General features: G+C 40.0%; 2 protein-coding genes and 1 long non-coding RNA gene across 3 annotated transcripts in view; all 3 read right to left on the bottom strand.

The window, feature by feature from the left end:
• LOC116220516 overlaps positions 1-4,509 on the bottom strand; it is a 42,444-nt gene extending 37,935 nt beyond the window's left edge. Inside the window, exon 1 of the long non-coding RNA XR_004163706.2 lies at positions 3,399-4,509. This is a non-coding gene — a long non-coding RNA (uncharacterized LOC116220516). The remainder of the gene's footprint in view (positions 1-3,398) is intronic.
• A 3,146-nt stretch (positions 4,510-7,655) lies between these two features.
• Positions 7,656-10,265, bottom strand: LOC105907544 (homeobox protein Hox-C8a-like). Its single transcript, XM_012835903.3, has 2 exons — positions 9,830-10,265; positions 7,656-9,150 (listed from the first exon to the last, which is right to left on the bottom strand). The coding sequence occupies exons 1-2, from the start codon at positions 10,263-10,265 to the stop codon at positions 8,798-8,800; spliced, it is 789 nt and encodes a 262-aa protein (XP_012691357.1). The 3' UTR covers positions 7,656-8,797.
• Positions 10,266-15,357: 5,092 nt separating this feature from the next.
• On the bottom strand, positions 15,358-20,675 carry LOC105907629 (homeobox protein Hox-C9). The gene is made up of 2 exons (XM_012835997.3): positions 16,950-20,675; positions 15,358-15,634 (listed from the first exon to the last, which is right to left on the bottom strand). Exons 1-2 carry the CDS (start codon positions 17,488-17,490, stop codon positions 15,390-15,392), a joined length of 786 nt encoding a protein of 261 aa, XP_012691451.1. The 5' UTR covers positions 17,491-20,675; the 3' UTR covers positions 15,358-15,389.
• Positions 20,676-24,735: the final 4,060 nt, after the last annotated feature.

The following is a 24,735-nucleotide window of genomic DNA, read 5'->3' as shown; positions in this document are numbered from 1 at the left end:
CGAGTTGCACCTGGATTTTTTTTTTTTAAATACTAAGATTTAATAATAGTAACAGTATAATAGTATGACCATTAGCATTATGGCCATATATAACATATATATAGCAGCCGCCAGCCACGCAAAATATTCACTTTTTAAGTGCCCTTTTCCTCAAGTACTGTTTACACTCTAAAAGCTCATAATCCCGTACACATTTCGCATAGGCCTGTCAAACTAAAACCCCTTGAAGCTCAAAGTCCTTTACGCATGCAAACCCTTAAAGCCAGGGCGCCGTCCGTCAAGTCTGGGGTTTCTCTTTTAGTGTAAAGTTCTGATTCAGGACGTCATTATGAGGTGTTGCTGATGGTGCCGAGACGGGCGCCAAAACAGCTTTATTTTCCACCTCAACATGCTTTTGCGTTGACCATAAAGCCATCATAACGCAGCCATAACACTTGCACGCCCATTTGTATTGAAGTAGATACACAAAACCTTGCTAATAGCTTTTTAATACCTCCGTATTTTGTGCTTCTTTAATGTGGTTAATATCATTGACTAAAGCCATTTGTTTCAATTATTTACAAAGGTTTTCGGTTCACATAATTTTTATGAACAGAAGATTTCATAGGGCTATTCACGTTAATTTGCCCAATTGAAGTAGCGTAAACTTGGGAGTGTAGAATATCATTTTAATCAATTGTTTTATGAAATAATTAATTGTATTGATCATTTTAAAAATTAAACTAAAATGAGTAATTTGAAATCTGATTTTGCCTTGTAGATAAACTTATGGTGATTTATGTTTTTTTTCTTTCTACTACCAAGGCAAAAAGGCTTTTCTGACTTTCTGGATAAAGACTAAGCGGTCATAAAGTTTAATAACCTCCCGTAACTCCCTTTTCACTCCCCCATTTTTTCTCTCTCTCGCTCGCCCTCTTTTCTTTTTGTTCTTCAGGCGCAGACCCGGACGGAAGGACTATCTGATCGTACATGTCCTTGAATAAACTCCAAGCGAGCGTGCAGAAATCCGGGATGGTAGCTCAATATCAGCCGAAGGCCCTCTGTTGAACACAGGTCTCCATGAAAAGAACTCTATTCAAACTCTGCATGTTCTTCAACTGTAGAATACAACTAACGCTAACCCCACAAGAATGTCTGCTGACGCAACCGCCAAAGCACGCAGTGGAAATAAATCAAATTCCTATCCCATTGCATACTGTTAAGAGCAGTAACATGATACATATCTGCCAATATGACACAGGTAATAGTACAACTTCACCCTCAAGAACGACCAATGTAATGACTAAATGCCCTCTCATGATGTAACGCGTGCTTTGTAAGCTAGGTAGGCTTTGAGCATTTGGTCATTTGTAATTGTATCTGTTTTTCTTACATTCTGTTGGTAATGGTTGCCTTCCCAAACACAACGTATACATGGAAATATGTGTTACTATTACTCCTAAAATTGTGATCTTGTTTAATATGAAAAGGTAGAAAATAAAGCAAAATAATACAAACAACACAAAGCCCACAAGCATCTCATTAATACACTTCTTCTTCCTTGTATTGTTATTATTAATAATAATAATATTGTTAATATTAATATTATTAATGGCGTTGTTATTACTATTGTTGTTTTTGCTCATGTTGTGAGAAAGTAGTAGCCTACATTAATGAATTAGTGAAATGACATATCGAGATGCTTTATTTCAAGTGCCTTGTTAAATGGGGTAAAATAATCTTTACTTGAAATAAAAGATAATCGGAACTCGGAATAATAATAGGTATCAAGACGAGGATACCATTGGTTAGGCCTGTAAACAACGTCATCAAAGAAGGTAGTCAACATACACATGGAATGGAACGTTGTGTGCTTCGTCTATAATTACACCGCGACAAAGCTAGATTCATTTATTATGTTTTGAGAAATAAACGTAAAAAATGGTAGGTCGTCTCTTCAAGAAGAATTGAGGTAGCCTAGTCACGTGGTGCATGCCACGTGTATGCCATCTTAGAAAAGGTGGATACGCAGCCCCTTCAGCGTCATAAAATCTCCCCTTCAGCAGCCTGGCTGGGAGATGGGGGACCCACTGATGCTCTAGGCTCTACTATCTTTCCTTCATTCGCCACCCCATATAATACAACCATACCCTGTTGACAAAACATGTGTATTTTGCATATGGTAGCCTTATCGATATAGGCCCGTTACTGATGCAGTGAATACAGTCCTAAAATAAACACTAGGTGGCAGTGTTGATTTTGACAAGACTGCTCTGGAAGTCAGAACTTCACTGCATACAGTCAAAAATAAAATTGGTCAGAACAGTTTAGAAATTGACTGATTTAAAAAGCTGTCTTTATTTAATAGTACTTGCCACATTTTTCGCAACAGGGCTACTGCAACAGAAATCTAATCAACATTTACTTATGAATATCAACACACATACCTAGGTCTGAATTGTTTTTTTTATTTCATATTATAAAGAATAAATATACAGACTAATATACAACTGAAAAACAGCTGATTCTGACCAAAACATCTGTAAACAGAACATGATCTCCTAGTCTACATTAAAGGGTTTCACACTTAAACTACACACCCAATGCCTTACATCATTGTTAGAATGACCTACAAAGAATCAAACCATAATGAATTAAATAACAAAGCAACACGCTTATTTGAAGAGCTTGAACTACCAGAACTACAGTGAGAACAGTGAAAGACCTGTCATGAAGTATCTAATAACAAAGACCAATGCCATAATATGGTATCGCACCATCAACCAAATTTAAACCGCCACTGCCGTATATAATAACAATCAGCTCACGTGGTTAATATTCATAGATTGACTTGGTATGAAATAGGCCAGTGGAGAATCAAAAGCCCAACATTTAACCTCTATACATACACCAAATACATGTGTATCAATGGAACATACATCTGCTTATGAGATAAACAGTTTACATTTGCTTTCCACCTGCAACTCATCATCATGCATACATCAAACGGTTGCTGTATCAGTCTTTCCGTTTCCTGTAGTGTTGTATTGATAGATGAATGGCAGAGGCAACGCAGGCCTTACCAACCACACTTCTCCATGAAGCCAACAAGAGGCCACACGTGCAAAAGTGTATCTTTACTGCTTCAATTCACACATTAGAACATTGACTATGCGCCTTTACACCCACCCTCTCTTATCAAACATTATACATCATAGTTGTCAGAAAGAAACCTTGTGCACACCCGGATTCACTGACTATAACAACTACCTGTCCTTTTTATGAATAGAAAACCAACACACTTTGTCAACCGAGGGTTAAATCAGGATGGATAAGTTGTTACATCATGATATTACTTCCCAATGGGTACTATTAGATAGAAATGTAAACCAATAAGGAACGCAGATTCGCAAACTTACCCACGTTCTCCGCGCCCTTTGCTGTGACGCACGCTGACTGGTCCAGGGGCTAGCGGCACGAGAGGGAGAGACCGCGTTGTGCCAACTGCGGTATCAGTAAATATCCAAGACCCTGTAGGAATTCCATTCGGCTTTTCAGAGGCAAGGCTGGACGTCTTCGGTATTCGATATCACGCGTCCGCAACAAGGAACAAAGCAATCTACCCTACCTATTGCTCTACCTCATAGTAGGAGTGTCAGAAAGGGAGAGCGAGAGATGGCGAACAGGAGCGAAAGGAGGAGGAGGAAACAGAGGAAGGAGAATGGGAAAGGGGTGGGTAATGTAAGTCAAATGAAAGTAACAGCATTCTGCCCAAGCGACAGGGTAAGTCCTGAATAAAAGACAAAAACGGAGTTTGTGCTCTCGGTCTGCCTTGCGCGAATGGGTGAGCATATGACAGCAGGAAAGACAACAGTACAAAGTTCACGTTCACCGAGGGCGCATCATGTGACCTGCTGCAGCCAATCCAAATAGTACCTCAGTCGTAAACTTTTATTACTTAGCTGTAAATTTTCCACCAAACAACCAGGAATGCGTTGAGCCCCGTCCACGCCCGCAGTTCTATTCTTCATCTTTTTCACCACAAATAAGTCCCTCTCGTACCGCATTAGGATAAGAACAAATATTTCTTACTTATTCCTACCGTTTGAACATTCTGAACTGTTGTTTCATTCATTCTAACATGGGATTTTAGAGCTGTTGGTCAGAGGAAGGCTACTCACGAGTTCACTTAATTAAAAATCATAATAGTTAATACTGCAGCATTGCAGCCGGTATTCTTACAAACACAGTGAGCACCACTACCATTACCACTGTTTTAACTGTCACAAGTTCACAACGATTTTGGGCCCAGCTGTGCCCAAGAAAATGTCAATAATCCAGGCAATTCCTGTTGTCAAAGAATGCATTTCCAGAATTTTGGAAGAAACACAGTATCATGAGGTGCTTGTATGGATACAACTTTTGCGGTGACGCCTTGCTCAGAAATGAGGGACCAGCCCATGTCTCAGAGTGCCGCACTTGAGCGCCACAGGAACACCAACTGATTTACTTACAGCTTGATCTATCCTGAAATAGCATTCTGTTGAAGACTTCCTTTAAACTAACAAATGTAATGTTCTGAAATTGTTGTTTTTCATCAACAGAATGAGAGTGTGAGAATGGTGAGAATCGTAGACCCTTTTTGTGTTGGCATACGTTGTTATATGGTAATCACCAGTAAATTAAGAGGAAATTAATAAATAAGAATAAAACTGTGCACACAACAAACTTTGCATTCTTTTGTCTCTGTCTGCGTCCAGGCAGTGCATGCTTTTCCCCAATAATGTAGACTGTCGTTGTCAAGGCCTACCTATTTTGGACTGTAGTGCTGTGTCACAATCTAAAGTGATATTTGAAAGAGTTACAGATCAAATAGTCTGGCTATATCTTAAGTAGAGTAAAAACTATACATGTGGTTACTTCACAGCTGGTCGTAGGGCTTGCTATTATATAATGCTCATACTAATGCTCTTATTTCATATATATATATTTATAGGTATCAATTTACATGAATGGGGTGTATTAAAATACTGTTGTTAATTTCCTTCACGCAGTTTTAATGTTCGATATTTAAAATATATATATTACTATTAATGTGTCCAGTGGAGGGATAGGTATGATTCGGCAAGTAGTTTAGCCACATTTGTTAATGCCTGAAACCGTTACTAAGAATCAACTGAAAAGACCTGAGCTGCGTAACAACAAAAAAAGCTAATGTTTCAATGTTTCATTGAAAACATTAGCTGGGATTTAAAGACACTGGTGAGTTTATGAGCCATCAATAAAGTTAACAGGTGATTACGACCACGCAGGAAGTAGCTACTACAAGGGCAATATAAAGTACAAAGGCCAGACCGTTAGACAATAGTCGCAGACAATTGTCACACACAAGAAAAACTTCTTCCGGGCCAGAGGCACTGTCTATAAACCCTGTAGGATGCAGAAGACTTAAGTGTGTGGAAAAGATTGCTCTCTTCTTCTGTGAAAACTACACGACTGTCTAGTGCTGCTCATCTCCCTTGTTGAAGCGTACGACTGGTAAGCGCAACCTTTTAAATATTTAAATAGTACATGTTTAAATGTTAACTAAACGTACGACTATAGACTCGTTATATTATGAATTCATTTACACTGTTTCGAAATGTCTTGTTTCGAAATGTCTTGTTGTTTATTGTAATGGGAGTGATTCCGTTGTACATATTTGGTTGTACAAAATGTCCCTATTAAACGCACAACCTGATTTATCTGGTTTGATAATATCCACTGCATGTTGCTTATATATTTAAGGCATAGTTTATGAAATAAATTCACAACACAGTGAAAGCAGAGAACATGAAATAACTTGTACACCAGGGAAATCATTAAACAGGCCTATGAGACATTGGCCGTTGAGACATTGGACATTGCCGTGAGACATTGGCAACAGTTTTTACTCAACAAACAAATCCAGTCACATATAGAATAATGTATCTTAAAATCAGCAAACTATTCCGATCCGTTCTGTTTTGTTATTTTAAAATATGTATGTTTAATCATCATGAAAGAATTAAGGCTCCAAGTCATGTTGTTTTTTATCACAGAAAGCGCCCCGTCAAAATTCGTTTACTTAAACTGTGATAAAACATTTCACTTTTTTTGCTTGTTTATTTACTCAAATTTCAGGTGATGCTGATACATGCAGTAACACTATGTTTATTAAGGTGAGAAATTGCACACTATCACCAAACCTTAACCTTTTTTGTAGACATTCACATGCACACACACACACTTCCAACATTTTCATGGGACCGTTATACGCGTGAACAGAAGAGAAGTTAAGCCCATAAACACAAGATCTACTATTGCACCTTGCATTTACACTGAATTAGGAAGGAACAGCTTTCTTTCCTCTTGGTTAGTTGCAATCATGGAGATGCGTAATGGCTCCTTAAATTGTCCATAGGGCCACATAATACAAGATTTGGTCCGATTCTACTACTGTCTTCTGAATATACCCTAAGTTACCCAGGGTGCTATAGGGTTAGCCTTATTATGTAGGGAATATAACAACCGCATTTATATACGTTCTTTATTTAATAACTGAATCACCCATCACTACATAAATGTACACGAGCTTGGTCAACTGTAGGGTCCTACTTTAGTGATATAACGGTGTAGGTCTAATGGTGGCCATTGAACTAAATATCCAAGTGTGAGACGGCAAAGTTTTTTTAAGGAAATGATGTATATGACGATTACATCACTTCTAAATAATGACTGTGTATAGTCGAGTTAAAGCTGCATACTGACAGAACTGCTACATAAGGCGGCCATTTGGTTTGTTACACATCCGACAGGTTGACACATTTGAAAATCTACCTATATTGTGTCCATTTCTACACCCATCTAAATCCACTGTCAAGAAAATGCAGATATTTATTAAATTCTTATGTAATGTGGGTTACACGCATTGACGTGTGTGTGTGTGTGTGTGTGTGTGTGTGTGTGTGTGTGTGTGTGTGTGTGTGTGTGTGTGTGTGTGTGTGTGTGTGCGCGCGCGCGCGCGTTCATATGCCATACAAAATGCAAAACCAGTGTTTTTTGTCTTTTTCCATTTATTGTACAACATGGCAACATGTGCATACAGAAAAGTTACTTTTCCCCCTCTGAAACATAACAACTCAAGCCTTTGTGGCACAATGTTTACGAAGACATACATGTTCAGTGCAATAAAAATCTACTCTAGAACACCAGCACACAAATATGATAATAACTGATGCTTGATCAGAAACATTACAGTTCAACTGGTAGAACAATTGTCACACAAAAGTGCGTCGGTTTAGGCAGTTTAAGTTGTTGGGGACTTTAGTATTAAACTTTATTTTTTTAACTGCGTTGTATCATAACTTGTTTACATATATTGGCATGGCCTCTCAAGACCTGGTGGTATACATCTGTCAGAAACTGTTGACCCTCAAAGCTAATATGAAGCCTTCCATTCCAGCTCTTTAACTCTCAATCATTATAAATTATTGTAAAGTAATGCCATTTTTCGAGATGGAGTTAAGACATTAATTCCTTTAACAGAAGCTACAGAAGTCTACGAAGCCGGGTGTAGCTATAGCGACAGTAGAGTACGCTATCGACAGGCGTCGTTATATTTTCGTGGCTTCTGAGTGCTTTTCACGTCTGATTCCTTCTCTGACAATACCTGACAAAAATATGGCTTCCAACGTTACTACTGATACATGTCAATACCGTCAAGTCTTATCTAGGCCTAGGTAGTTAGATGCCCTTGAATACTCAGTCGAGTCGAGGTGTAGTGAGTTATGCAGCCTACACGTAGAAATGCAGAATTAGTAGGCCTACTTGTATTGCAAGTTGAGTGTCAATAGGCTACATCGATGTCATTAAGTCGAATGATTCATTATTTCTCCTCAGCATTTGATTGAGTAACCAAGGATATTCAGTTTCAGCAAAAATGTCACAAAGCGTACAAAATATTCATTACAAATTGTCAGTGATATCAATATAATTGCGATTAGGTAGATTCAATTTTGAATTGAAGGGGTGAGAGGAAACTGCCATTCAAATAAAGTAAAATTAAGTTGCAGTTTCCTCGCACTAGGTAGCATCGTATCGACTCCAAATTTAAAAATTTGCGTCATGATTACATGGATTCTCATAATTGTATCCCACCCAAATTACATAAATAATAGGCTACTAAAAAAACACACACACATTGATAATATAAAAGCATGTGTTCGCAATACATTTTATACTTATCTAGGCCCATCCAAGTACCCTAATAAGTTGTCCTTCTCTAAGGTTGCCTAAGGTGTTCTTACTGAAGACTATGTTGACTTCATTTTCACCACACTGAAATGTTGGTCATATGGGCGAAAGAGCCGATGAAAAAAAACATTATGAACCCCAATCTCCCGTTGTGATTGCTGTCAACTCAAGCCGGAATTGTATAGTTCGTTCTTGTGTTTTATGGGTTATTCTGGTCTCAAGGCCTATACTACATGTAGTCTGAGACCTGGGTGAGGAACATGAAAGTGTAAGATCTGGAGATAAACACGGACCTTTTTTAGGGAGAGTCTGTTTGGTAAAGCATGAATTCTTATTGGATGCCTGCTCTCATTTGAGAATTACTGCGTGGACAGGAAGCCGTGTCACAATTGCCTCTCTAAAGGATTTCCTCACTTGTTGACTCAATAAAACGGTGGTCGTAAAAGGGGATCTCGTCTCTCTCTACCCCTCTCTCCCTCTACCCTCCCTCTCTCTCTTCTATCTTTTAACTTTAAGTCGTATAACCATAAAAGGGGCAATAAAATCACTCTTTCGTCCCCTCTTCCTCTCTCGTCTCTTTTTTCTCTCCTTCCTCTGCTTCTCCCTCTTCGTTGGCTTCTTCCTCTGCCTCTGCCTCTCCCTCTCCCTCTCCTTCTCCTTCTCCCTCCGCTTCGGCCTCCCCTCGCTGGCCGGGGAATTTGTCTTTGTTGTTCTCTTTTTTCCATTTCATACGCCGGTTCTGAAACCAGATCTTCACCTGTCGCTCGGTTAGACTCAAGGCGTGGGAGACCTCGATGCGTCGCTTGCGTGTGAGGTAAGGGTTGAACAGGAACTCCTTCTCCAGCTCCAGTGTTTGGTAACGACTGTACGTCTGTCGACCGCTGCGCCTTCCGGGAGCTAAGGAAATCAGTGGGTAGATGTTTAAGCATACACATGCACATAAAAATCATGTGATACTGTTTACATTCGTGTATAGAGCAGCTGGTTGTAACCCAGCGCTGAACCTGATTTCAGGAACTTTTTTTATAACACTCGCTTGTGTTATGACTCGGCTGATGACATACCACACATCCAGCTAGTATTTATTCGGTGAGACGACTTCCACAATATGCGCCTGTATACACCTTCACCCTTAAATCTCAGAGGATTGAAGGATGAGTGAGAACCCAGGCCAAGTTCTGTTACTGCACTCTGAATTATATCTTGTTAGTGATGCGTTCCTCTCTTTTATTGTTTGCTGGCACATCTTCACTCGTGGCCAGATGAGCGTCTATCCACAGTTAAAACGTATTTACTTGACAGCATTTAAAAAAATGTATGATCGATTCTGGTAATGTGAAAGACAACACCGTGGGTAGTTAACGAAGATCGACAATACGGTGAGTCAACAACCAACTGTGTAATGCCATCACACACGGAGAATGTCTCGACTCAATGCAAACAAAACAAACACGTACACTCAGATATACAAATACACACTCATAGAAACGTACACATACCCACACGCATACAACAAACAATATATCTATTTTTAACACTAAAAACTGACGATTTAAACGTAAAAACAGGAGCTGACCGTGGGGTCTCATCCAAGGGAACATAAGACCAGGCGACGGGGTTTGATTTAGATGGCCTTGTCCGTCTCCGAGGTTAGTGCCATTCGACGATTTACAGTCTGGGTATTGCGCCACACTAGCCTCTTGCTGGGCGCCATAAAGTGATTGTCTCGGAAGAGCGTCGTAGCCGTAAAATTTCGTGGCATCTCCGTGGCACGCTAAAGCGCAGGGGTTCTGTTGGTATCCGGCAGTGGAGATCCCCGGCGTTCCATGGTGAAAGAAGTCTTGGACGTGATGGGGCGTGGGTTGGAAGCCCGGTGCCGTTGCTCCAGCCCCATACACCAGCCCATGGGTCCGGGTGACGCTTTGAGGGAACCTGCAGTCGTAGTAAGTTGGCTCCAACGATTCAGCGCCTTTGTACTTGGAAAATAACGGGTTCACAAAGTAGGAGCTCATGTTTTCTTTCCCCTTCCTGTTCAGTGTTGTTGTTGGATGAGCAGAGTAGTGGACAATTCGGTATTACCTTAGTTCTTTTCCAGAGCCCATGCATATAACCGCGTACCGGAACCATACAACCAAAGAGACAAGCTGGAGAAAATATTGATAGACTCTCAATATCCAACTCCAGGTATCACCGTTTTTCTTTCTTTCTTCACTGTTTCCCCCCTTCTCCGCTGAGGGCTGCTCGTTTGTACCCTTTTCTGTTTTTGCAGCGTCTAATAGGACTTATGTCGTGAATGGTTGATGTGTGCTAAGGCTGGCTAGCTCCTCCGACACAGTCACAAGCGTTTTTGCGCGCCCCCCTCCCCATGACATAGACCCCCTCCCTTCTCCACAACCTACCAGCCTCAATCCCCCTCCCCTTCTTTGCGTTCCTAGACGTCTACCTTGAGCAGCAGTACTCGCTTTTATCCAGACTGGTTGCACGATTGTATATTGAAAGGCAAATCGCCGCTGTTTATGAAGCACATTTCGATTTCCCCCTTTTTTGTGCTTGATTTCACGTGTGTAACGAGGCCCTGGATTTCTAACAGTTAGTGCCGGCCTAGGTCTGGTTATTCTAGCAGTAATAGCTCGTGTACTAGTAATAATGTGTACTCATGACACAAAGGTGCAGTTAAATTACTATATTAAGGTTAAAATGGCGTGTGTGCATTTCAAAAGCTTCTCACGGTCTATGCTGCTATGCTGAAAGCAGGTACCCTGAATGAACATTTTTGAGTATGCTGCTATGATTCATTTTAAATTGTGCTATACTTACAGCACGAATGTGTATAGTTTCCCCGAAATGTTATATCCAATTAGGTGTAAGCCTACATGTATTGATAATGTATTTGCTCATCACTACGTTAAACGGGACTATTACCAACAGGAAAACGCACGTGTGTAGACTTTTGCTTCCTTCACTGGTTTTGCATTTAATAAAGTTATCTTTTGAGATATGTCTTTATCATTGTGTGAATAAAACTGTGCTGATTAACATGACATTGTTTGTTGCATTTATTTATTTTAGAGATGATTCTTTCATCGACCTGTACACGCATCAGTACTTGCTCTTGTGCTTAAACCTCGTTGCACAAGTGACCTTGCATTATTTAGCTGGGGCAGTTCAGATTTTGCATACAGATTATTGTCTGTCCGTGTAGTGAAAACCTCCCAATGAAGCTCAATTATCATTCACCCAGCTTGTTAAATCTTGCTTTCGATGCATGGGCCCGCCGGAGACCACTGCACAGAATATTATGTTTGGCCTTTGTATTTTATACAAATTAGAGATTTCACAAAAATGAAAACTAAAACAATTCTTGTCAGTATTACATAGCATATAGTGATTGTGGAAGATCGCGTCCAAAAAGTCCATAAAAGGGCGAAGAGAACTGAAAAGCTGTTTATCTAATTCCGAGGTTAACGAGGTGAAGTTAACTCAAAACAACACAGTTTTTACAGAAAAAGTATACATTTAAGAACTGACGAATAATAACAGTTGATCAACAGTTAATTAGGAAATTCCTGAAACATCTGATGACATAAATAAATAAAATAAGATGCCCCAGATGACTCGGCGAAGCATATTCTCACTGTCTTTACACAGCTATACATCGGCAATAAACAGGTAGGCCTAGGCTATGGCTTTCAATGAGAGATCGGGCACAGTTCGGCTTATTTTAAGGATAAACTCTCTCACGGTATACAATGTATAATATATGATGTGTGGAGATCAAAGATGCCACATGCGAATTACAGAGGGCTGGAAGTGAATGGTGCACCCTAGCGGAGGCTACACAGAAATGCAATGCACGTCTCATAAGCACTGCTTGGTTGACAACCTCTTTTATAGAGACTTTGTAGCTATAAAATCAGGCTTTATGGTTTCACAATGCAGCGAAGTAAATTAGGATTCAGCCATTTTATTCAGCTGAATTAACTCATTTTTTTTTTCAAGCACTGGTAAAAAAGCACTTCGTGATGAACCTCTCAGAGCTATTTTACCATGGAAAGGGATGTAGGCCTAATAAACAGAAATAGAAATGCATACTCCGATTTTTAAAAATACATATCTTTTCCATAATAGTACTGCTGACAAGTATTAAACTTTTCTAAAATGTACAACGTTAATAGGCGTACTTAGCTTGAAATAAAATAAATAAAAATCACTAAGCCATATTTCGTTCTCGATCTTTCCAAGATAAAAAAACAAGGGTGTAAGAGCATTTGCCCAGAAATTGAATAGCTTATTGCAATGCCACTAAACCTTAACTGCCACCACTTAGTGATATACCTGAGGTCTTCCATGTTCGGAGAATATGGTTCACTCAGCCTTGCCAAAAGCAGAGGGTGCAGGGCAATACAAGTACGTCTTCAATAGTCTTAAAGATAGACCAACAGCGACATCTAGCGTCGAATGTGTGTTTGGTCAGACAATGCTTCATCACCCTTTCAGTCGGGAACGCTCAGCGTGCCAGCCACTTTTGGAGTCACCAACGGAAAAAAGGCAAATGTGGAATGGCCTCTCAAGCCCTCTGATGATCCCAGTGAATCCCCTGTCTCGAAGTTCAGTTTCGTGAGAGGCTTAGTGGATGTCTTAGGACTTCAAGTAATTTGGCTGAAGATGTTGCGCCAAACTCATAGGCCTATAATAAGAATAGACCTGGTTAAACGGCTTCGTAAGAATGTAATTAATAACAGACTAATAATTAGCTTATGTTAAAAACGTATCTTTTAAAAGAAAGAATAATACTAATATAACACTATTAATAATACAAATATCATAAATTGTTGTTGTTATTATTATTATTATAATTATAACCTAAACGATTCATCTGGCAGTGATTTAGATTCTAATTCTGATTTTGGTTATTGATACCTATTTCCTCTGAAAGTTACGAAGCGAAGCGAAATTGCATTTAAATAGGGTAGCTAAGCAACCATTCAGATATCAGTGGCTGGACTAGGACACTGGTGTGGTTGTGCAGTTGCAAGTGGAATGCAGTTCGGGTCTTTCAAGTGGGCCTACTCTGCAAACCCCCTTCTTCTTGTAGAAATGTAGATAATAAAGGGGAAATGGCGAAGGGGGTCGACGCGTTTGTAGTGGACAGTGCAGACAAAAACAAGTGCAATAAGCCTGCTTTGAAACAAGGCCCAGCATTGCATCCAATAAGAGCAATAAAGTAATTTAGCCCAGACGTCTAGCCAGTTCCCTGGCTTTGCTTTGTTCAATTGCAATCGAAGCAAACAGTGCAGCCGCAAGCAGAGTTGTAAAACCTACATTACTCTGTGCTCCGCGGCGGAAATGTCCAGCTTGATTGGGCTTTAAAATCGCTGCATCCTGTCAATAATGTTTGTGGCACCTTCTAGAAAAGAGACAGTTTGAGACATGCTCGAGGAGCCGAAACGCCAGACCAGTCACGCTTCCCACAAGGTGCTGTGTAGACTAGCACTGGGAAAGACCGGCACACCAAATTCGCCGTACAGCCACATAAAAAAATAAAAAATAGGCAACCGATGGAACAAATGGAACATGATGACCTTTAGTAACCGACACACACACACACACACACACACACACACTACATAGGAGAGGGCGAGCTTCATAATTTAATTTTTAGTGTAACCTTTTAAGCCTTTTACTAAATGTGAAATCAAACAACAAATGAGAAAATAAAATTGTACAATACAGTTAAGAAACTGTATTTCGCCTAATTAGACAATGATTAATTTCGCATAGGTCTGTGTGGAAAGTCATGGACAAAGGTATTTATTTATAGACCGGTACATTCACACGTGTTAGCCAAATGCTTAATTTCTCAACTGCAAAGGTTATGAGGCAATGCAAAATAATACGCATCTTTTATTTCTTAACTTTGTGTTCTCACATATATACACTAGTATATGTCAGGCAGACCTACCTAAATTACAACGGCTTGATTATTAAGAATAGCTCTTCACTGTTTCAGATATGGTGTTATTTTTTGTTGTAAACAGATGGATGTTTCATACTACTGCCATTTGTAATTTTAGAGACGTTGCTATTCATCGGCATGGAAATAACGCTCATGACAGAAACACTTCGTATATCCTCGCGTGAGTGAGGGCACTGCATCCAATGTAGCGGTGGCGCCTTCGCAGTGGGCCTCAAAATGTCACCCTCGTTTGCAGTCTAATTCATATCACTTGTATTTGTGGCTACCGTGGAGGGAAGTGGTCAGGAAACGTTCATTACGGAGGAAGTGGAGTAGGGGAGAATGACGACCTAACGCTACAGCTGCTTTCAATAAAGATTAGCACGGTCGTTCTACGTACAGTCTCGTGACAGAATTTGTTTACCTTTTCCTCCATATCAAGTACTTGCTCACGCACTGTGTTAAAGCACGCCACTAGGCCCACGGAATGTTTTTCTCCAGCTACTTCATGTCGAGGAACACAACTATGAATGCAAGCAATCTATTGCGATCAATCCCGAAACACAGTCGACTGAGATGATGTCAGATATATTTTAGTATAACCACAATCTACAATATAACATAAACTTTCAGAATCAAGAGAAAGAAATGCATTATACGGCAGATGAAACAAATATCCACAGTGACGAAAACACAAACAATCCCCTTGTAATTTTTCTTTTCTTGTACAAAACCTTCTAGTCATAGTGGACACATACGATGCAACATCTAGAAAAATACACAAGTTTTAAATTACACGTGAACACACCAACACTACTGAGTATAATTCCTCGTTTTAAGTCTCTCCAATGTTTTTGTTTTTAATGAACATGAATGTCTTCATGTACTCATGGTATACAAAAATAAAAAAAGTATGTGACCAAACAAGCTGCATGTCACATATAACAAAACAAACAAAAACAGCCAAAGTAAACCGCTCAGAAGTCATCCACAGATCTTGAGAAGTGAGATAGCTAAGTGCAACAAATATAGAAATCATGAGAAGAGCGACTGAATTGTTTTTGAATTTTCAGTCGAAAAATGCAGTCACTCTTTGTCCATTTTAATTATTTCAATGTCCATTTTAACTATTTCAATGTTGACGCGGGTTTTCGTAATCTTCTGTGTCTGTCATTTCGAGCTACTGTTCATTACTCTCGGTCTTCTCCTTGTTCATTTTCTTCATCTTCATCCGTCGATTCTGGAACCAAATTTTGACCTGTCGCTCGGTGAGATTTAGGACCCGGGCGACCTCGTATCGACGGTCCCTTGTAAGGTACATATTGAACAAAAACTCTTTCTCGAGTTCAAGTGTTTGATATTTGGTATAAGGACACCGCTTCTTCCTGGTGGAGCGCGCATGGATCCAATTCGCCACTGGGTTATCTGGAAATACAAAAACACCACATCAGACGGAGTTCAAAAAGTAATTTTAATTTCCGAGGCCCACAACATTGACTGGGTGTGAAAAGGAACTCATGGTCTGCTTTCATCATAATTCGATGACATCCAATAGATTGTACACATTCACAAAAGGGTGAATTCTACGTTATTTCCCCCCCCCAAAATATTCCCTTTTCAAGACGATCTAAAAAAAAGGATCCAGTCGTAAAAAAGTGAGTGCACCCATTTGCTTTATTGGCCCATAAAAGATTTTAAAAGCCTGTAGCTTCAAGTCTCGGCAGGCTCTGCAGCGGAGGCAGCTCTGTGTGTATGGGCCATTCGCATTCCTAATGCTGTGGCTCCGAGGTTTGTCTGCTGCAGACTGTGTTGGTCACTTATTCCCCCACAGTAAACATTTCAAAACAACACTAAAACCATTTTCAGTATGACGTACAATCTGTGTAAATCTACGATTGCTCTCCCCTTGCTTGTGTGCAATCATTCTACTTAACACGAGGGAAATACTTACATATTTAAACTACTGTCTTTGGAATAACAATGATACACCTGCTTTGACAAGTACTCTACAAATGTACTAATCATATCGTTAGGATTGATTTTGTAATGTTATTTTGAGAGAGCTTTAAAAGCAAACCTCAAAAGTAAATTGAATTTTCCTGGATAATGGGCTGAAAGAGCGCCATGTTGACAGGCCTTGGGGCACCTATACTAGGTTATAGAGACTCCGAAGCAGAGGTTATTGCCATTTCAGGGATATAACTCTATAACAAATAGTGGTTATACAAGCTATGATAATAATTACAATGTAAAAAAATAGACGTGACTGTCCACGAATAGTTGCTTCCGCCATGAAAATCTTGACTCGTTCAAACGAGGAATGATGTGGTGTTATTTATACCCATAAGAAAAAGTTTAATTGCTGGTTAACCACGATTTAAAGGTTATGTTTCTCAAACAGAGGTTTAAAGAGAAGGAAATTGCCTATATGAGCTTTGGTCTTGATTCTCATCGCGCCAATGAAAAGCTACTTTGCCGAGATTCCCCATTTTATAGCCGGTTTATTGCTACTGCTTACTTTACAACCTTAAAGCCATTGGCGTTTGTCCTGTCTATCGCTGTCTAACAGCCCTCCAGAAGAGCCCGCGTTCAAAGGGAACTGAAAAGGGACTATAATTTCGTTTTATAGTAGGGGCCAACGGACAACATTGAGCACAAATCCCTCAATGGCACAACATCCCCCTCACACCGCCATCACACGGACCGTAAACAGGGATGGTGGCGTATAGCCTATACTTACTTGGATCAAACTCCGGCTTGTCTTCTTTGAGCTTGCCCGAAACCAAAGCCTCCGCCTCTGGCGAAGGGATGATCTGCTGCGTTTTATCCCGGAGATCAGGTGAAGAACCATAATAGTAATCCGGATAGCCGCGTCCGTTGGCGGCGATGCAATCTCCGGGTCTGCGTTCGGGGATAGCGTCTGGCTTCAGCCCGTAGTGTCTGCTGTTAGCCGGGTAGCCTGGGAAAGAGACTGTTCCAGAGATAGGCTCCAACCACGACCGCACATACCTCGAGTCTGTGCTTAAGTGTGGCGGATGGGTATAGGGATGGTACACCACGGAGGACTGCGAGTGCACTGGGCCCCAGGACGAGGTAAAGACTGGAGGTTTAGGCGCAAAGCTGCAAGAAGGAAAATCCGAGCACTCCGGGACAAGAGGAGACGGTCGTGAACCGGCAGGGAGCAGCTCCGGCGCGGAGAAACGCGTCGCTAATACTTCCTCGCTCTCGTGGTTTATCAACGAATCCACATAATAATTGCTTATAGGACCCGTGGTCGACATGACGATGTGATACCTCTCTCCTCTTTTACATGCATCAGATTATTATATGGAGTGTATGTGTACTTTTTTATCTGCCCATAGAACAATCAAGTCAGGTAATTATTTCTCCCGGGGCTTTTGAGCTCTCATTGGCTGGTGGAAGACACGTGATCATATTTACTCCAAAATTATACAGTCGATTAATGCGCACGCAATACTTGGGACAGTGATGTACTTCAGATCCGAAAATGCTCTTTATGAAAAGGATTTCCATTCTGTGACCAATCATTAGGCCGGAATAACCACTCATCATGCCATAGTTTTATGCTGTTGTCATAAACAATGGAGAACTGCGCCCCCCAGTTATTGGACCACGGAGGTACGTTGACCGCTCTAAAGAACGCACTATTTCCTCGTGTAATTTGTCTTTGTCGACAAAATGTCGTTTGAAACAAAAAAACTTCGACATATCCACCAGAACTGCTCGATTTAAATACAAGGCTTATCGTTTTCTATCATGATCTTGAGCATTAATTCACTGCAATCGATAAAAATAGTTTATTTCTGACCGCACTCCTTTTCGATGTGTGTTCCAATATGATTACTTGGGGTGAAGCTGCTATTTATCGGTTTTGATGGACTATTAAGTTGTACAAACTTTGTACGCACGGGATATTCACTGCTAAACGAACTTTTGACGGGGATTGAGCAGACCTGCCCACTACTGAGGCTAAATTCGGAAAGAGGCCATGCATGTTTTTATGTCCCTCAATAATTTTTTACGAGGACCATTTGATTGTTCATAAACGTGTCGTTAATAATAATAATAATAAAAAAAACTCAGCCGAGTTCTTCGTATGACAAACATAAAACCAACACTTTACACACAGAGCATGGCACAAATCACAACAGCATGACAGATAGAAGGGAAACATTTATTTTGAACAAACGTGCAGAAATTAGACCCAGCTTCAAGCCAACTCCAGTTGATGATCAGCAAACGAACGTCGGTAAATATGATATTTTTGAAGACCAGTGTATTGCTTTTCTTCAACACCGTCCCTACTCGTAAGACTCGTAAGAGTATACAACAACTCTAATTATATACATGTCTAAGAATAGAAGGAGTCTTAACTTAGTTTGGGTGTAACCTATGTGGGAGAAGTCTATGGTGTTGTCAGTATATATAGTGGAGGGGGTGATTGTCTCTCATGTGTTGACATTGCAGCTGCTCGTTTTACAGTCCCTAATACGACTAAACGACGTGTGCAGGTCCCCCACACCACAGTCTGAGATAATTGTGTCAGGACCAACAGTGAAAGGACTACCACGTTTACACTTCATGTTGTGCTACCCTTGTTTCCCATTGCTCGTACAACAACATTACTAAGAACATGTTTCGGACCTTTCAGTGCCGGTTGTAAATACGGTATATCACATATTTCCAGGGTGTTCTGAAATAGCACGTTTTGTCGCTAAGGAACTTCTTCCGGGGCCTTCGTCTGCAGAAAGATGGAAGATAGACGCACCGCACTGCGGTGTCGAGGCCCCTTGATAAACAGTCATTGTCACTCCGGTACACTGCTAGGCCCAGTATCTCCTGCCGCAGGATTGCAGCCAATCCCCCACTTTTGTGTAATCAGAGCTCGCCATAAGTTTTGAGAGGATGACATTATGTTTGATGCCCTTTTCAGGTCCAGGCTTTTCTGTAGTATTTTTCCACTATGTCCACCAATACTGCAGGTAGCTGATTTTCCGAATCGTACAGAATAGGGTATACAATAATGCAACAGCGCAAATTACCAGGCCGCACGCAAGCCCCGTGGCCAAAATAATGGTCATGAGATAGAGAACAATTGCCATTTTACGAGAACCGTGTAGTTTATTGTGGGTTTGCTGATATTGGTCGCACAATAGATTGCCACTTTAAGTGCACCCATCTCTTATTAGTGTGGAAAACACAAGCGCACTTTTACTCCCAAGCCTTAATTAAATAGGATTGTGAGTTGGAACAATAAGATAGATCCAACTGCACAGTAGACTCTTTGTGAATTAGGTTTTGTCAGCATTGTTATTACCTGAACATTGTTGTGGTGTTGGGAATGCGCTTATTTGCGCGCGCCGGCGATAGCCTACTTAGCAAATGACAAAAGTATTGTACCTTCTAATCGATGGGGATCAATAACGATGACCAGCGATGTTTATTTTGACGTCGTCATCAGCCAAATCCAGTTACCCTATTTCCTATTGGTTACTGCCCACAAAATACCCCAGTTTATGAAATGTACTTTTATCTACAAAAAGTGGAGACAATAAACGTACTTGTCAGTATAGAAACCTATTGGTTAGTCAGTCCTGTATGTGGGGCAGGCGTTGTCGCTGATTATCGGCAAGGCATTAACCCTTTAAATAAAATTATCTAATATATCTGTAATATAATATAACCAATGTCACAGTCATATAACCATTCATAGAAGGTATTTTTTTTCACATGGTCTCTTGTCGTCGGTCCTAAACAAGAGGGCTGTATTCAGAATCTCCTTAAAAAGCATGATTTTACTTAGGATTTTCTGATATGTATCCGTCTCTATACATTGAGGATTGACTATATTCACGTTTTTCATCTAATCAAGCCAGCTACGATGCAGTAATATCAATAAAACCGTAAAAGCTAAAGTAATTGGTATTTTTTTCTATGCATTTCGACAGAAAACAAACCATGAAATTAAATAATCAAACTATGAATCAAAGAATCTGGAATGGACATAAAACGAAAGTTACGATAATTGGGGAAGATATTGCATGTTCTAACAGGGAGGTAAAGGCACACATAATACGGTGTTGTGCATATTTGTCTTGTATGCTATGGGAAGTATTGCGCACCATTATATAGTCATATATGTGCAGCCTAAATGTGCTATAATTATGATTAATTACGGACAGCAGTTAATGCCTAAGTCAATGTTAGATCATCCTTTCGCAAATGCGAGGATATGTATGGAATGCATGAGTTCATTACATGAGAAAATATCAAACAATTGGGCGATCTCGTGTGTACTATTACTATATTTGAAGTGTAATACAGTTTCTATAATTGTTACGTTTTCGGGAAAGGAGGCTTTTGGTCCACTTTGTCCATTTCAATGTCGTTTTGCACGGCTATCCTTCGGACTCAGAAAGCGACACTGGCTTTGGGAATGGCACTGTTCGAGTGTGTGTGTGTGTGTGCATGTGTGTGTGCATGTGTGCATGTGTGCGCGCGTGCGTGTGTGTGTGTGTGTGAGTGAGTGTGTGTGTGCGCGCGTGCGCGTGTGTGTGTGTGTGTGAGTGTGTGTGTGTGCACGCGCGCGCGTGTCTTTGCTTAACGCACAATTTGAGGCGCAGGCGAGCTGAGGCCTTGTGATCAAGATCAACCGGTTTCAAAGAGCAGCCTCAATAAACGCTTGCGTTTTTCTGTGTTGATAAGGGAGCCATCACAGGTATACACCGGCAAGCATAAAAACAGTGGCTGCACTGTTGCGAAATTCTTTGAACATTCTCATTTAGTTTCCTTTTAGACATAATTCCAGGCCTTCCGAAGTTCATCTGTGCGAGACGTTGCCACATGGCTAGTATGGGGGACCAAACTGGGTTTTTTATGCGTGGTGTTGTCAAGTATTAAATTAAATATTAAATATATGACAACATCTAAGAAAGAGGATTTGACAAAGAACTGATAAAATTCAACTCGCCACCAGTCGTTGGACAGTAGAACTTGCCCCATTCATTAGCCTCTATTTTTATGATCAAATCCGATATCTGAACGATTTGGTACGGACAGCAATGTTATGTTTCTTATACAACAGTTCAAATAAATGCATGAATGAAAATAACTTTTTATATTAAAAATACCAAATGCACAAAATCTGTTGGGGTCACTATTATTTTTATGCCCTTGTCCTTGCTGCTATCCCGTCCCCATTTTCTTTATTTCGTCCTGCTTTTTGTTTGTTTTGCTTTTCGCACTCACTAACTAGTCGCATGGGAACTACAGAAAACATCCCATTTACAGAAATGACTTTGTGGTTTAGTGGTGAACCCCATAAGGGTGGGTGGGTAAACTCTGTGAGCCATTACTTTCGTCGCTGTCCTCTTATGGTCCGACTCACTGACCACAACTGCAACCATATTGTAGCATACGTGACTGTTAAGTTATTTTGGCTTTCACCAAGGACACAAGTCACAATTTAAATACGTGTAAATTAACATTTAGCCCGTGTATGATTTCCACAGTGAAACGACTTGAATTCGTTCATTTACAGTTCCAACTATCACAACCACACACCGTACGTTGATTTGAATGCAATTTCTTCCGATAAAAGTGTTCCAAAATCTATGACTGATTTGATATTGTGAGTTTCTTCTGATATTGGTTTTACGGACAAACTGTTTTTTCAAGCATGCAGGAGTGCTGCATCGACACCCTTAAAATGCAACCAACAAATACGTGGATACCAAGAAATGTATGTTCTCTACACTGGTGACAATGAATACACTTTATTTTAATAAATCTATAATGTGTTTAATTTATGTAATTACTTGATGAGCAAATAAAGAATAATGAAACGTAATGTTCCTTGTGTGTAGTAACTTTTTGTGTTTTCTTTTGAATCGACGCAGCCTGTAGCTTGTAGAGGTTAAACATAATGATTCATGAAAAGAAATGATTCATGAAAGTACTTTGTTATTTATAATACTGATGGGGCATAGCAAACAAAACAAGAGCACTGAAATAACTACACTACGCCACTGGACTTTGCACTTGTTTGCTAGCATAGCATAGCACATGTACTAATACATGTAGCACGCTCTCTGAGTCATTGCTCTGACAGTCTTAAACGGCTTGCTGTTCGTGGCAAAGTATTTTACCATCAGAGATACAACTTTATTACAAGGCCACATTGAAGGGTTGTGTAAGAGACACAATAATTTGGTATTTTTATCCTACGTCTCCCATTGCGTCCACCTATGAGTTGTTTCCCAAAGACACATTTAACTGTCATTTAACCATGAACCAATCAGGTCCGTTGCTCCAGTGTAATTTGGAAGTAATGGGCTATTAAGACAGATATTGCCATTACGTTCATTGGTGATGAAAGTAGGATGCGAGTCACACGAACTGTAGTTATTTTATCGAGAATAAGTTGGTGTTTTGGTGTTAAAGGAGGATTAATCATTTTAATATCTTGCAATAACAGGCCACATCCCAATTCAGTGTCAGTCATTTTGTTTATTTAGCTGGAAACATATTTTGAACAAAACACAGACGAGCATCAAGCATATTCAAATATTCAAATTCATATTGGCTGCAATCAGGATCAAATTGCATGTTCATGTTTCATGAGTACAAATGTATTGCTTAAGTTGTAAATATCCATGGGTGCCATGGCAACCTAATTAATAAAAAATAATGTACAACTCAGGCACTGCTTTGCCCCCAAACACAGAGACTGGTAGTGGTGACTGAATGTGGGGTCTCTATACTATCTTTACATTTTGTGAAAAAATAAACATTCAAACATTGTTTATAGTCCTACACACATACAGAAATGCACAGTGCAACATGAAATACAAGTACATTTAAACCAGCCATACTGAACTGATAAACCACGCATGTGTTGTTGACGGGAGAAAGATCACCGATGCACTTCAAGGTGAGTTTGACTTCTGTTGCTTGTCTAGACATCGACTAAAGCACTCTGCCGCAGTTTCAGAACACACCGATGCCACAAAGCTGGAGCCCAATTTGGATGAGCAGTGAATCATTACAGTCAATAGTGTCATACATACACGCCATGCTCAGTTAAACTTCGTCAGGGGAAATAAACATTCTGTGTTGTTTTGAAAATGCCCACGGAAAGCATTCGAAATATTGCAAATTACAGGCCAAGACTGCAACAGTGACATTACTTCCTCATTGATGATTAGACAACCACAAGCCATGACTTGTGTTCACGAGCACATGGCACATGAGAGAAAGGGAGAGAGAGAACATATCGCGTCTATACTTGCAAAAATCATGAAAGCAGAATAGTGTCAACCTTGTGAAAAGTCTTCGTCCTATCAAGCAACCTATATCCCAGCCTAAGCAGAACTGCATGAATATCGTCTGGCTTTATAGTCATATATATATAGTATATAGTTATATATATATAATATGCCATTGTAACTATATATATATATATATATGCCTATGAACACGAGCATTCACACTTATTTTTCACTATTACATATTAATGCGACATGCCTTTCAATATGTGACTGGATAAACCCACAGCTGCTGAGCTTTAAGGAATCTTGTTTATTACTTGCACTGATTGCATCGAGCTGGGGTAGTATTGCGAACTCATAAACACGTTGAAAGCCGTCGCTTTAAAGTCTCGCTGACAGGAAAGGTAGGCCCATAGACAAAGCTCGTTGCTGTAAAGCAATTCATATTATGGCAGCAATTGAATCCTGCAGAAATATAGGGCAAAATTAAAGCAATTACTTATACAGCTTCGTACGATGTGCATTAACAAACCAACCAAAATCCGTCAAATGAAGATGGGACAGGCTTGCTCACTTTGATAATAGCCTTATTAAACCGAGGACACCATAATGTCCTAAGTCACATGTGGTTTAGGTCTCGATAGAAAGCTTAAAAGGTTCTTTCTGACTATTCTGTAATTTTAAGTCATTTCGCTTTAACATTGTGTCAATCAGAAATCTGTCAGTTCCACAAACCTTGTCAATTTTGTATTCGCTTATATACATTAATTAGCATATTCATACTGCACCAGAGGCTGATGAAATAAGATAATCACTGGTTGACCAAACTGCTTGTTAAATAATGCAGTTTACAATCTGACCCACATAGTGGTAAAATAAGGCCACTATTTTAAACCGGCAAATTAGGACTGGCAAGGTAGCCTATAATTAGTGTAGCCTATTTTACAGACTGCGTTTCGGTGCGCATTTTGGGGATAAATTTCGGCACTGCAACCTGCCTCTGTAACTAAACCCTTGGACTCTTCCTATGCGCTACACCGTAAAAGATGCTATTTACGACCAGCAGTGAATTATCTGGGAAGCCCAAAGTCTATGCGAGCATGCTAACTTAAATGCAGTCCCAAGTCAAAGTGAAGTGTACCCGAGGGTTAGCAAATCCATGCTATGCATCCTCATAATACAAATAAAATAAAATACTAGTGTTCCAACTTGAGCGTCGATTTCTGAAATACAATC

The sequence above is a fragment of the Clupea harengus genome, chromosome 5 (genome assembly GCF_900700415.2).
Source record: "Clupea harengus chromosome 5, Ch_v2.0.2, whole genome shotgun sequence".
NCBI classification, from domain to species: domain Eukaryota; kingdom Metazoa; phylum Chordata; class Actinopteri; order Clupeiformes; family Clupeidae; genus Clupea; species Clupea harengus.
The sequence above is the reverse complement of the archived record's forward strand: the minus strand, read 5'-3'. Positions and strand labels throughout refer to the sequence as shown.